This window comes from Patagioenas fasciata, chromosome 2 (assembly GCF_037038585.1).
Source record: "Patagioenas fasciata isolate bPatFas1 chromosome 2, bPatFas1.hap1, whole genome shotgun sequence".
NCBI lineage: Eukaryota > Metazoa > Chordata > Aves > Columbiformes > Columbidae > Patagioenas > Patagioenas fasciata.
This window is the reverse complement of record NC_092521.1, coordinates 102223250-102236706: the sequence shown is the minus strand read 5'-3', so window position 1 is coordinate 102236706 and position 13457 is coordinate 102223250. Positions and strand designations below refer to the sequence as shown.

Here is a 13457-nt window from a genome sequence, read left to right as displayed (position 1 = left end):
CAGCGTTTGGCCCTTGCAGTCTCTGGGCTGGCGGACGTTACGGGTGTTTGTTGCAATGGATCAAATCCTTGCAGCCAGTTTGCTCTCTGTTCCTTGCCATGGTGCTTTTCCTGACTTCCAAGGACTCTCCAAATGTAAAAGCAACACCTGCTCCAGTGTCTTCTGCATGTGTTTGTGGAACACTTTCAAAACTGATACTTACAGTTAATATTTACATATTAAACCACGTTTTTAATAATTTAAGATAATTGTGCAAGTACAGCGTAAAATAGATTCTAAACAATTTGATTGTGTGTTTGACAGAACATACTCTCCATAATTGTCATTCATTTTGATTTCTTTAGTTATCTGCTGTTAAGGCGAGAAGTTTCTTGTGTTGGCATGAGCTGCCTGCTGCATCAACAGAGCAGCACTGTAACCCTACCCTCTGTGACACCCAGAATAAACAAACCTGCAGACCTTCAGGGATTTTCTTAAAGAACAGATGACACCACCAAGATCCGTACAGATTTTGTTGTCTTTCTGAAGCACTTAATGTGATCAGAGAATTAAAATTTCAAGAAGTCATTTAATGATGGCTGAGCTGCAAATACTGTGACACCTAGATTAGGTTTCTTGCGCTTTTGTAGCTATAGGTGGGGCAGTTCTGGTGATACGTGTGTTCTGAGGCATTCTTCTCTAGCTTGTGTGACCACCTAAATTTATTACCAGCAATGAGGTCACTGTAATTTTCAATAAATGGTGACTTGCTGATTTATATCAGAAGATCCATACAGCAGTAAACAATACCATTTACCTTTAATTAGTTTTATTGAACCAAAGGCAATTTTATTTGTAATGAACTACATGTTATGATTAAGAATGTATTTTAATGATCTTTAAGTAAGGTGAAAAAATGTTGCCCTTGACCTAATAGAGGAGATTTTTCTGTTATTGATAACTTTATGGTGATTTTTAAATTGTGAAATGCAAAAGATGACATTTTCTTTCTTGTACCATCATCAAATCATTTCCTGACTTTCAGCCTAGAAGGCTGAAATGCATTCTTCTGAATGATTATTTCAAAGTATGAGATAATTAAATGCATATCAAGTTTTTTTAAAATCTTGTCTACTGTTGTATAAAAGTAATTTTTTATTGCTGGAGATTCAACTCATTCATACAGTTTCTTTAATCTATACCTGTTAAAATCCCCCTACCCGAGTGTTTGTTTTTCCTTGAGTAAGAAGATAACTAGGTAATTTGCTATCACTTTCCTAAAAGCCATGTAATTTTAGATGCACAATACTGTTTCTGTTGAACATATCGATAGAACCATTGGCTTCAGTGAACCAGCAGTTTAATGCTTATAGTATGAAAACAGTTCTTTACTGAAGCTGAATTTCGCAAAGATCAAGTCCCTAATTAGTTAAATCATGAGTAAAAAATAGTTGTCTTAAAAAATATATGCATATATATATATATATATAAAGTTAAATCCTTTAAGGTAATTTCCTGTCTCCCTGCTTTTATATAGGGGGAAGCAATGACATAACCTAACCAGTTAAATTTTTCTTGCTCAGTGAGCAGAAGCTATATTGACATGTAGTGTTGTGTAGAAATCTTGGTGTCTCCTTGTTAAATTCACCATCACGACTTCTTTGAAGACATTGAGATGAGAAATGCACAGCTTCTACTACTGGGTGAAGGAACATCTTTATACCCTTATAGTAAGCTTTATTGTTGAATGCAGTTCATATGTAATCAGTCTCCTATAAATGTATAATTCTTTGGATTTGTCTTTCCCTTGTATTATCAAGTGTCAGCTGCTGTGTTTTGTTGGCCTGGGAATGATGTCCATTTGGACTACAAAGCTGTTGGGCTATGGAAGAAAAATGTCTGTATCCCTTTTCTTAATGAAAAAATACTTTAGAAAGCTACTGAGCACATGTAATATGCTTGTATGTCTTTTCTTTTGGCTTCTCATGAATGAAATACCAATGAACTACCATCCTGGATTTCTCTCAGAGTGTAGGTTTTTCTTAGGTTTTTTAGTCTTAGGAAAAAACATGCACTTTTGGAATACTCTGCTAGCTCTACTTTGTGGTATTCCAGAGTAATGCCACAAATGTGTAGAGCATGTTCAGATCTCACTTTTTCAGAAAGATAAGTGAGTTTGTTTCATAGTTGAATTTCAGAAAAAGAAAAAAAGGAAAACATGAAAGCTTAGGTGTTAAGTCAGGAATACAAAAGGAGAACTAAAACATCAAACAAAAGACACCAAAGGAATGTGGTAGAGATTTTTACATTTAAAATCTAACAAAGGAGAACATCACAGTATAAGAAAACAGAAAGATTAGAAAACAGGAAAATATATTACTGTACAAATGCCAATATACTGGATATTTCTGTTTCCTTTTGTTCTAATGTTGCTTCCCACTAAGACATTCTTTGAAAAGAGAGCTGTTCTTGGTTGACGCATTTCACTAGCAGTTTTTATTGTGTATATGAATATGTGTGTGGTATTGGTTTTCTGCTGTGCTCTCCACTACTGAGAGACTCTTTATTTTTATTTGCATAATAAAACACATAATAGCCTGGATTAGCTAAATTGTAGGTGATAACAGATTGGAAAGAAGTGAATGATGAAGATATAGTACACCACATGTGTATTAGTTTCATATTAATTATTTCTCATGAACCTGATGAAAGTAGGTTGGAATAACAAGAATGCAATGAATGAACTTTGTGTGAAAGACCAATGGTTTAAGAAAAAGATAATTTGTGAGAGTTTATATTTGATTCATTTTTTTAAAAACACACAAAATAGAAAGTGTGTGTGTTTTTGCAAGATATGAAGCAAGAGATTTCCTGTCTGCAGACTATAAATAGAAAAACAAATTCATTACTTAGAGAGCTATACATTTTGAAACAGAAGTCAAACATGTTTGATAAGTATAAAACAGATTTTTAAAAAATATCCATTTTGATCTGGAAAAGCAAAAAAAATAATATTCAAAAATCTTTAGCAATTTTATTTTAGAAACAAAAGGATACAAATGTGTCAGATTTTAAGATGTTAACACAGGTTAATTACACCTTTAGTTAATTTTTGTAATGTTCGAATTATATAGTACTCAAATGTAGTTATTTCTTCTTATATTCAAAATTATGAACAATACATAATTGTATGCATTTTAAAATAGCTATGTTTGAACAAATGTGTCATTACACATCTATTACAGGGGCTGTAAAGTTAATTCTGCTTTTGAAGACAGCACATTCTGGCTAGCTTGAACAGGGTATTGTAGCCATGTAATCTACTCCCTAGAAATGGTGTCTGATCAGCCTTTTTACAAGATGCATTCAGTTAATAAAGGATGGAGGTAACCCAAATAGGCACTGCATATAATGAGAAGGTAGATGTTCCTGCATTCTATCAGAGGTTATGATTCTTTGGTCAACTGGGATTTGTTATCAAGCGTCTGCTCCTCTCCAGAGTAGAGATTGGAGTGTGAGTCCATGCTTGAGTAGTCCACTTGTGTTGAAATCTCGTAAGTGCTGTTGGTCCCAGCTGTTTAAAAAGCACCAGAAGGTGTGCTTTTGTGATAAGAAGAAAGTACTTTGTATCAGATTTTTAACAATTAGTCTCTGGTATTCTGTCTGTAGGAGGTGAATGTTTCAGAACCATTTCCTGATTAAATAATTGTTTCAGAATTTTAGGTGATCCTTCCTTGGCCTCTCGGGACAGCTCACAAGATCTAACAATCATCAGATTGTTGTGTTTTGGTTTTTTTTTTTTCCTTTCCCCTTTTTATACCATACTGCCATCTATTTGTAGAACCTGTTACTATAGTATCCAAGAGTCTCTTCTTAATTTTAGGGTAGGAGTGTTCACAGGTTTGTTGCTGTCATGAGTAGTAGTGTCAGCTATATTAGGCCAAATTTTATCATACTAGTTTAGCATATTCCTGACTCTAAGCATTTGAGTAATCCTGTTGATATATCCAGACTTACTTGAAGCTGATGGTGTTTTCTGGTGGGTTGACTGCAGATTTGCTTGAGCATTTAAGAGAACTTGAATCAATTTCAGTGTTTTTCATTGTATTTGGTTGGCTTTGTCTTTGCTGGAGAAATATTTTGTTTCCAGTTTAATTAAAAAACAAAACAAAAACAACAAAACCAAACCAACCAAGCAAAATCTTTATTTTTAGACAAAAAAAAAAAAAAAAGGAAAGCATTTTAATATTACACTATTATAAATTAAAATGGGGCTGCTAAGAGAAAATAAATTAAATGAAATTTCTAACTCATGGTAATGTAAAGCATTTTAGTGTTTGAACTATCAACACACTTGGAATATATTATTGAATCTGGTTTCTTTATAGTAAGATGTACTGGAAAAAAAAGCATGTTTCTTAGTTGGGTAAAAATTGCATGCACTTGGAGTGGGGTGGTGGGGGTCATAAACTGGAATCTTTACTACTAAAAGGTTCTTCAAAATATGTGATCAAATTTAATTTTAATAATAGCAAGTACATTAATCTGTTTTACAGGATCTCTTTTCAATGAACGCTTATGTTTATGCTCAGAAGCCACAGCTGGATATTCACAGTTTTGAGGGCACCTTCACACGGGTAAGTAGTGCATGTAAATACGGTTTTACTTCTCTCTTCCATTTCTCAATGTAAGTGAAACCTATACGTGGTGTCAACGTTGTATCAGATCTTTTCTTAAGTTTACAGCAGTATTTTTTTCCGTGTTCCTGCCATGGCAATACTTCATATAAAAGATATCCTGGTAAGCGTGTGTTGCAGAAAGCTAATACAAAAAGTATGTCTGAAAAAAAGACCAAAACCAACCAACCAAAAAAACCCAGAATCCAATAACTGGATATTTGTTGACATCACTATAATATTTTTATGTGAAACAATTTGTATAGTGTTATATATTGTTTCTCTCTAGGCATCTAATATATTGTTCATATGTGTCAAAAAAGTGGCATGTTGAATATAAACAGTAGCCTGAGAATGCAACTGTTAGTTTATGAGCAATTAAAAGGTGCTGTCTTTTACAGCATTTCTGTTCAAGAGAAAACTAGTATTTTCAAAATTCAGTTATATCAAAAAGTAAAATAAAACTAAAAGCCACTTATGAGTGCTTTAGTAAATCTTTTATCCAGCTATAATTATATCCGAAACCAAATAAGATAATAACAATGCCATATCTTCTGTGACTTTGTTATTTTCAAAAGGTAGCCTGCGAAAGTTAACTCTTTAAAACAGTGTCCTACTTGGTAGTATTTTTTTTAATCGCTGTACAGATTTCTGTAATTATATTAGCAGATATAGGGATTGTTTTGTTTGTTTTAGCCAAACTCAGTGTTAGTAGACTCATTCCTCTTGATAGTTTGTTTCTAAAATAATTTGAGAGAATGAATTACTATTGAGGTAGATAGACGGGTTTTTTACCCAAGTGACTCAAATTGGTAATAGATTTTTTTCAGTAATTGGAATTCCACTTCACAATTCCAAGTACTCTGATGAATGTGATATTGCAGTTGTTGGCTCTCAAAGACCAATTTATACCAGTTATATAGTTCATGCTGCCTACAAAGCAAATGTCATTTTCCCACACCTTCTAAAGCTGTAAGCAACAATGTTTACTTAAACCTTTTATTGACCAATTGTCCAAATGAAACTTATATTAACATCTGTAAAATTCATGTTATTCCTGTCCCAATAGCTAAGCATGTACTTTTCTAAATATAAATCGAATTCCTTAGAGCCTTTTAGCAACCCTGGTAAGTGTAATTGAGACATTGGGAAATCGTCACTAAACAGTTACTCCCTGTTGTGGGTTCTGTTTGCGCATGTAGTAAGCGCTGTATGATTCAAGCATCCATGATATAAATTGCATCAGGATTATTTACACATGCTTTCAGGTTTGCAGATGTATTGTTTTGACCACTTCAGTGGAAGGGCAGTTTACACTGATCTGGTGTGTGCATGCTTTTGAGGGCAGTGCCCTCAAATTTGGATCACAGTGGATTACAGTGTAGATGTTTTTAGAAGTTTTTGTTTGTTTTTGTTTTGTTTTGTTTTTTTAACTGTGTACCTTCTGCATAGTAAAATGTTGGTTTAGGACACTTATTTACTACTTTTGCATGTAATTTCTATTTTATGTTAAAGTAAGAAAAATAGTGCGTTTAGTGATGCTAATGCATACATTTTTCCTACTTGAGCATTGACGTTCAAAGAATTCTTGCAAGGGTTGGTTGACAGGGTAATAGCACATTGATTTTTCTTTTCTTTTTTCTCCCATTATGAAGACAGAGCACTACCAATGTGGAAGACAAACTTAGATAATTTCAAAAAGTGCACGACCATAAAACAAAACAGAACCCTAGGTGCACAGCTCTGGAGTTTTTATGAGGGAACAACTTCTCTTAAGTACTTCCATGTGAGAAATGTATCCACACCAAACCTGGTAGCTGACAGAAGATCTGTTTTGCAGTACACCTGCATAATGGTGTCAGGAGGAGTTAAAGCTCTGCTGCACTCTATTGATGTCTGCCAGCTTCATGAGGAGTAATTTTCCATTGTCCTCCACGAATTGTGGTGCTTTATGTGCAGTCAGTACATGAAGTGAGTGTGTGTCATTGCATGGTCATGCGGGAAGTATCATGTATGGCCTGTAAAGAATGGCATAAGTTAATTCCTCTCCTTCTCTACCCACTTCCGGACATTCCACTGAAAAACAATAGATGACCCAGATCAGTGTTCAGTGAAAACATGCAAGATGGTTTTATTTGTTCTCAGGGCATCATCCATGCCTTGGCTGAGTTTATTTTGAAATAGTGATACACAGAACAGGGATTTACACAGATGCAATTACTAGAGTTTCTCTTCTGTCTGATGCTCCTATGTAGGCATGATGAATTAGGAACCTGTTTCATCAGTTCTGAAAAAGCATGAGAAAAACATGTCTGTAGAAAGAGGGTAAAAGGTAGCCATACCTCTTAACCCACCTTTTACCAGCTGGAGGCCAAAGAGTACTATAAAGCATTACATCAATGTGTACTGGCATGAGCAGTATCATTTACCTTTTGCTTACAGCTTCTGTACAGAATCATGGGAATAATCTCTTCTGCTTTTGATCTTTGCTGTTTTTTGTTTAAATTTGATTCCTTCTTCCACCATTCCCTATAGAATCTTTTTCTTTAATTTTTTCTATATGACCACTCTGTGCTGTCAGCTAAGTCTCTACATTTACTTTGGGAATCTCTCTGTCTCTGTCTGTCTGTCTCTCTCTCTCTCTCTATATATATATGTGTTTTTTGTTTTTTTTTCCCAGTAGAAATCTCAGATCACTGATTCCTTTGAGTTTAGTTTGTCTACTGTAATAAACTTTTTTCTCCTATGATACAGGACTATTTGGTAGCATTTTTTCCAGTATAGTACCTTGTAAGGGAACTTCCTGAGTCAGAACTGGTTTCTGTAAGTAACCTGCAATGAATTTTCCGTCTTTAATCTTACCCAGGCCCCCTTGAACCTGTGTAACCTTTTAGCATTTGATTAGGAAAAAGTTGTACAGGTTAATGACATATTTTTATGAAGAGCAATTGCCTGTTGTTTTAATTTTGCTAGGTTTATTTATGACTTGTTTCTTCTTTGCTAAGAGATAGCAGGATCTATCCTCACTTTCTAGGTGGCAATTTTATAGATGTCTGTCATGTTCCTCATTAAAAAGTTCAGGTTTATTTAGTCATATCTAGTATGGAAACTGTTCACCGTCCTTGTTGCCCTTCTTAAACATTTTCCAGTTATTTTTATTATTTATTATTTTATTATTTATTTACTCTGTGGAATAAGGGGAAGGGAGAAAGGATTTAGAACTACATGCTTAACTTGGGCAAACCATGGATTTCTTTATAGTGGTGTTATTTTTGTTGTTGTTGCTCTTGGTTTCTCTCCAGTAATTCTAAGCATTTAGCTTGTTCTTGACTATTAAATTACTATTTTGGTAGATTTGTAATAATCCCAAAATTTGTTTTCTGAGTAGTCATGGCAATTTCTGAGTAGTTTTGAATTCTGAGTAGCTTTGATCAGCTCAGAACTCATCTCTTTGTAAAGCTGGGATGTTTTCCTCCTCTGTGTGCATCACTTCACATTTCACTGTATGGAATTTAATCTATCCACTTTTTTCTGTGGGATATATTAACCTAGAGTATTAGCCCGCTATTATATTGTGTGTGTTTTTTTCTGTAGCTATTTTGTTCTGAAGTCTTAGTTTAGTCTTATCTAAAATTAGTATTATAAATGCATGCAAAGGTGCAGCAGAACACATTTATTTGAATTCTACAGCTTTTCTGTGTCTCTAATTTTGTACATTAATTCTATGCTAATGCCTAGTTAAAACACCATGCTCCTGTCAAAATTGAAATTCTTCATGTTGGAATTCAACATAATGCAAAAACTACTACTTCAGTATGATTGCAGATTTAGTAAGTGGTAGATGGGAAATTATCTCTTTCAGTGTTTGGGGGGAGCCATTTGGAGTCCCATTGTGGACAACAGGTATTCTGTATAGAACTTGAGGGCAAAATAACAAAAATGGTTTCCTTTATTGAGAGTAAATTCATTGCAAGTATAGTGTTCACATCTGTGTCCTATCACTGTATATTGATGATTGTAAAAGACTAGCCCATTCATTTCCATGAGGCTGGAGTGTTTGACTGAAATACAGGATCTTTCTGCTCAGCTCTCTCTTAAGTGATACCATAAGGATATTTAGGTATCATTAGTATGCATCATCCTGTTATGTACCTGCTGGGGACTCCACTGATGAACTCCCGCATGATTTGCAATTAGAGGTACATCAGTGAGTTCTTACTAAGAAAAATATTTTCCTTGTACACCTGACCTACTGATGGAGTGAGAAACTCCACAAATTTCTCAGTGCTTGAGCAGAATGTCCTTTTCTTGCAGTGTATGATGGTATGTAGAATTGCAAACATCAAGCAAGTCAAAACAGTTTGAACCTCGCAGAATAGTTTCTGGATGATAGGTTAGCATGTGTGTTGCTGACTGAAAACAGTCTGTGCATCCTATGGCAAGTTGTGTGAAATTAAGACTCCTTTTTGGTACCAGGCCCACGGTTTAGAAGTGGCAGCCTTCCACTCTTATCACAAATAGTTAGTCAGCATTGTCTGTATGAAAGAATTTAAGGAAATTTGTTCTGTAAGGTACAGCAATTCTCAAAAAGCCCATTAAAGGAATGAAAAAGTTCTATCTGTTTTCAACTTGCATATGGCCAGTCTGTGTCCTACTCCTAGCCTTGTAGAGATATATTAAGAGATATATTTTCAGTTCTCTACAGCTGAATATTCGTCGGCCTGTCACTGCCAGGTACTACTTCTGTTATGTAGCAGCATCTTGGAATTCACTTCTGCTCTTTATCATGCTCCCCAATTACTGAAAATTTCTATGTGCTACCATGTTACTCCATTACAGTGGGCCTGCCGTTGCTATTGTTTCAAACCTATATATATTTTAATTGTTAGATGTATGGCAAATAATTCTTGCAGTATTAATTTCTTAGGTAAGAATTTAAAAAATAATTAAATCAATGGCTATTCTCATAGAACACAGATGATTCTTGACAGAGTATTTATTTCTTGTATGAGTCTTGATTCAAAACTTGTGTTGTGGTTGTGGTTTTGTGTGGATTTTTTTTTTTTTTCCTTTATAGCTAATTCCATATTCTCTGTCTCTTCCCGTCTATTTTTGACAGAATGGTTTTCTATGGCTTTTAAACTTAAGAGAATAAGAGCTGTACTTTCCTTGCTATGTAGGGATCTTTTGAAGTACACACAAAAATTTATCTGCTTTGTTTGAGATGTTTCTTTTTTAGGAACAGAGATTTTTAAGTAACTCATCCTGTGCTTGGTGGTTTCAAAGTAGAGATGAAAAACGGGCATAGGTTTTGATTATTGATGTTATGTAGAATTTATAGTGTACTTTGATAAATTAGTGGTTCCCCTTTTCCTGCAAAATGTTTAGCACAATCTGTAGTTTGATCAAATAGACTTGATTATCCTACCTCCTAAAGTTTCCTTCAGTTGTAAACAGCACATTTCACAGCTGCTAATGAATAAAAAATCCGTGCATGCTACAAATTGATTATGAGAGATTAAGTCTGTTTACAATCTGTGGACCATTATTGCTTGGGAGGAGAGAGGGAAGGAAAAAAAGAAAGTTTTAAATATTAATCATGGAAACAATTGTCTACTGGAAGTATTTTTCAGTTGGATATGCATTTTATAAGTATGTGGTAGGACAAGTGTGCAGTTATTTTTAAAAGTCTAAATATTCCCTATAGTTGATATGATGTCACTTGGGTTGAAAAATGATGACAACTGTAATTTAGTATATGAATTACAGATTATTTGAATTGTCATAGATAACACGGTATTAATTTTTGGTGGTTAGTGTTCATAACTCACTTTGACTGCTTGATACAGCAAACTGGTTTGCAGTTTGATACATCTGAGGAATAGTATATGTTCCTTTTAAAACACTATTGACTTCTTTGAATATAATTTGGTTTAAGTAATATGAACTTCAATCAGTATTTCACTTTTTGGAAAGTTATTTTTGTGTGTGTATGCAGACAAATAAAGTACATGCAATAAATACTATTATGCAGTAATTGGTACAAGGACCAGACAACCCATGAAAGTTATTCAGATGGTTTGGTGTTGTTCTTAAGTATGACTGTCTGTGATGTCAATCTACTTACTAGCTGTTCGTATTTGTAACAGGAGGACAGTGATCCAGCAGTTCATGAAAGCCTAAGCATAGAAAATACATTATGGGCAAGCACTGTTGTTGCTTCAGGTAAGTGTTGCAATATCAAAGCTGATAATGTATCTAAGAACTTCTGTGGAGTGTATATTTTTACAATGTGGAATATTAATGGCTTTTGAAAACCTTTTGTCTTCCAGGCTATTAATCTCTTACTCCTTTGTTGTCTGCCTTCCCATTGGTTTCATCATGCTACTCAAGATTTTTTCATACCTTTTTAATCCTCCTTAATAGTTTACTTGCTTTTTGTGTGTGGTTTTGTTTGGGGTTTTTTTCTGTTTTGTTTGGGGGTTTTTGTGTGTTTTTGTTTGATTTTGTTTTGTGTTTTTTTACTTAGATTTTGCTTTTCCAGTAGTGCTGTCCCTTGTACCCCACTAAAGTCACTGACCTCTTTGTTTTGATTAAAACTTCAGGATGTAAAAATGCTGTGTTCAGCTTACTCTGGGTAGGGCCTTGCTGAAAAGCAAGGGAGGTTTTACATGTGTTAGGAGTTTTATGTATACTCCATGCTGCAGATAAAGTTTGCTTAAGATCTTTGTTCAGGCAAAATCTTTATCAGAAAGTATATATTAGCTATACAGTTATGTAATTTTAAAACAACGGTGTCTAAATACTAGTCATGTTTCATATATGCCACATATATTATAAGGAGTAGCTAGATATTGCATTCAGAACTTAAGCAATTCTGACTTTTAAGAGCAGAAAACTAGTTTCTTCCATTTCTTGCTCTATATAAGAAAAGTAAAAAGGACTGTAGAAAAAAGGGCTGTGCTTATTCTTCTGCACAAAAAGAATGAGAATAAGGAGTAAGGAGAGTGTGATTTCTGAAAAGGATCAAGGATTCAAGGTGGGGAATTGGAACAGTAGGAAACAGAAACCAGGAGGAGGATGGATGTGGAGAGAGGGTAAGAAAGTAAAAAAAGGTCTCCACCTGGCTTGTAAAGTTGTTCCCTAAGTGAAGGCTTCTTACATCAGTGAGGGACCCGCTGGAGCTTGGTGGGGAAGAGATCGAGTTTGAGACAGTGGCAGAGGAGTCTGTGACTGAGCGCTCCTTTCTAGAGCCTGAAAAGATTGTTATGTTCTTTGATGCTCAGTGTTTGGTTTGATAGCAGTGAGAAACTGTTCTCTCTAAAACTGCTTGGTCAAATGGATGATACCTAGAACTGATGTCAGTTAGGCTGTTAACTTAAGTAGTGAAGATCTGTAACTGTGCGTAAAAAAGATGCTGCTCATGAATTAGATATTTCAATACTGTAAATTCATTTTTAGTTTGCTTTTTCCCCAGATTTATATACAGGGGAAAACTACATTTGCAAAGTCAGTAATTCTGAATCAGTAATTTTGAATTTTAATTGAAAACTGTTCATGCTTTCATTTCCATGGTAGGTGACTTGATTTTGTTTAGAAGTGTAGTTAATGTCTGAGGCCTCTTATCCACCATCTAAACTTGGCACCCAAATTAATGGTAACAGCGCTCCTTAAAATTTATGCCTTAGCATGTGTTTGGACTTCTTTATTTCTTAGGGGTCTTGTGAAGGTTTAGTTATTTATGAAGCACTTGAGTTCATTATTAATGATGGCAGTAGAAAAACAGGAGAAGATAATCTCTTGTTGGAGTGTGGTGGTGAATAGTGAAATAAGACTCCAAGGGAGACTCAGAGCAACTCACTGAATGATACAAAGTAAAAATATTGAATGCCTCTTGGAAACTGCATCCGCTTCTGAAGGGAAAAATGACTCGATCAAGTAATTAAAAGGGTAGTATGATGTGCATACAGACCCCGGTTGAGCTACGGTAGCAGAGAGAAATAATTACCTTTAGGAACTGATTTTGTGACACTGTATCTTCTTAATCTAAACTTTTACACGTCATTCATTTTGCTTATGTTATCTCATATTAACTACAATTTAATACTGTGATAACATGTCCCTCTCATGTAAGTACTGCAGTTATCAAGCTTGTAAGATTTCTCTTTGGATATTTGCTTGTTCTCTATGGCATCATAAATCCAGATTTTAAGAATTGCTCAGCACCTCTGTGGAGGTAATTTCAGCATTTGATGGGATTAGGCTTTTAAGAAAGAGGAGGAAATTGTTGCCTTCAGTCTGTTGCTCATCTAATGTATAAGATCTTCTAGGTGCACTGTGCATATAGTCATGAAGAAGACGATAAGGCAAAACAATTAACAGATGGTTTAAACTAAGATGTTCTAGATTTGATTGATAACTGATAAATCATTCAGTTGTTGTCATCTCACTTTCAAGTCACGTATACATAGCTAAGTTACGTACTTGATGCTAAGCTAGTTAAATTTGCATTTTTATAGTGTTTTTTTCTTTCTTTTAAAATTAGACTTCATAATTGAATTTCCAAGATTTGTGAAAAGTGAAAATCTTGTTGATAAAAACACTGGTCACTGACTGCATTATAAGCACATATAAACTGCCTTGCTTAAAGCCTGCCATGGCAGAATGTCAGAGGTGGATTCTGCTTCCAAAAGGTTGCACTTGCCCACAACCTCTGTGGATGAGTGCCACTCAGATTCCATGGAAAGAGAATAAACAGCTTGTAGCATATGAAAGTCTGTACTGTTTCTCTAGTTCGTAGGT

The 13457-nt window shown here is 34.7% G+C and overlaps 1 protein-coding gene across 6 annotated transcripts in view; it reads left to right on the top strand.

Moving 5' to 3' along the window:
* The window catches only part of ATP9B (ATPase phospholipid transporting 9B (putative)), a 165202-nt gene that overhangs the window by 70032 nt on the left and 81713 nt on the right, over positions 1–13457 (top strand). For all 6 annotated transcript variants that reach the window (XM_065830090.2, XM_065830088.2, XM_065830087.2 and 3 more), the window contains 2 exons: positions 4536–4616; positions 10805–10880. In XM_065830090.2, the coding sequence (XP_065686162.1) occupies positions 4536–4616; positions 10805–10880 (157 nt within the window). The remainder of the gene's footprint in view (positions 1–4535; positions 4617–10804; positions 10881–13457) is intronic.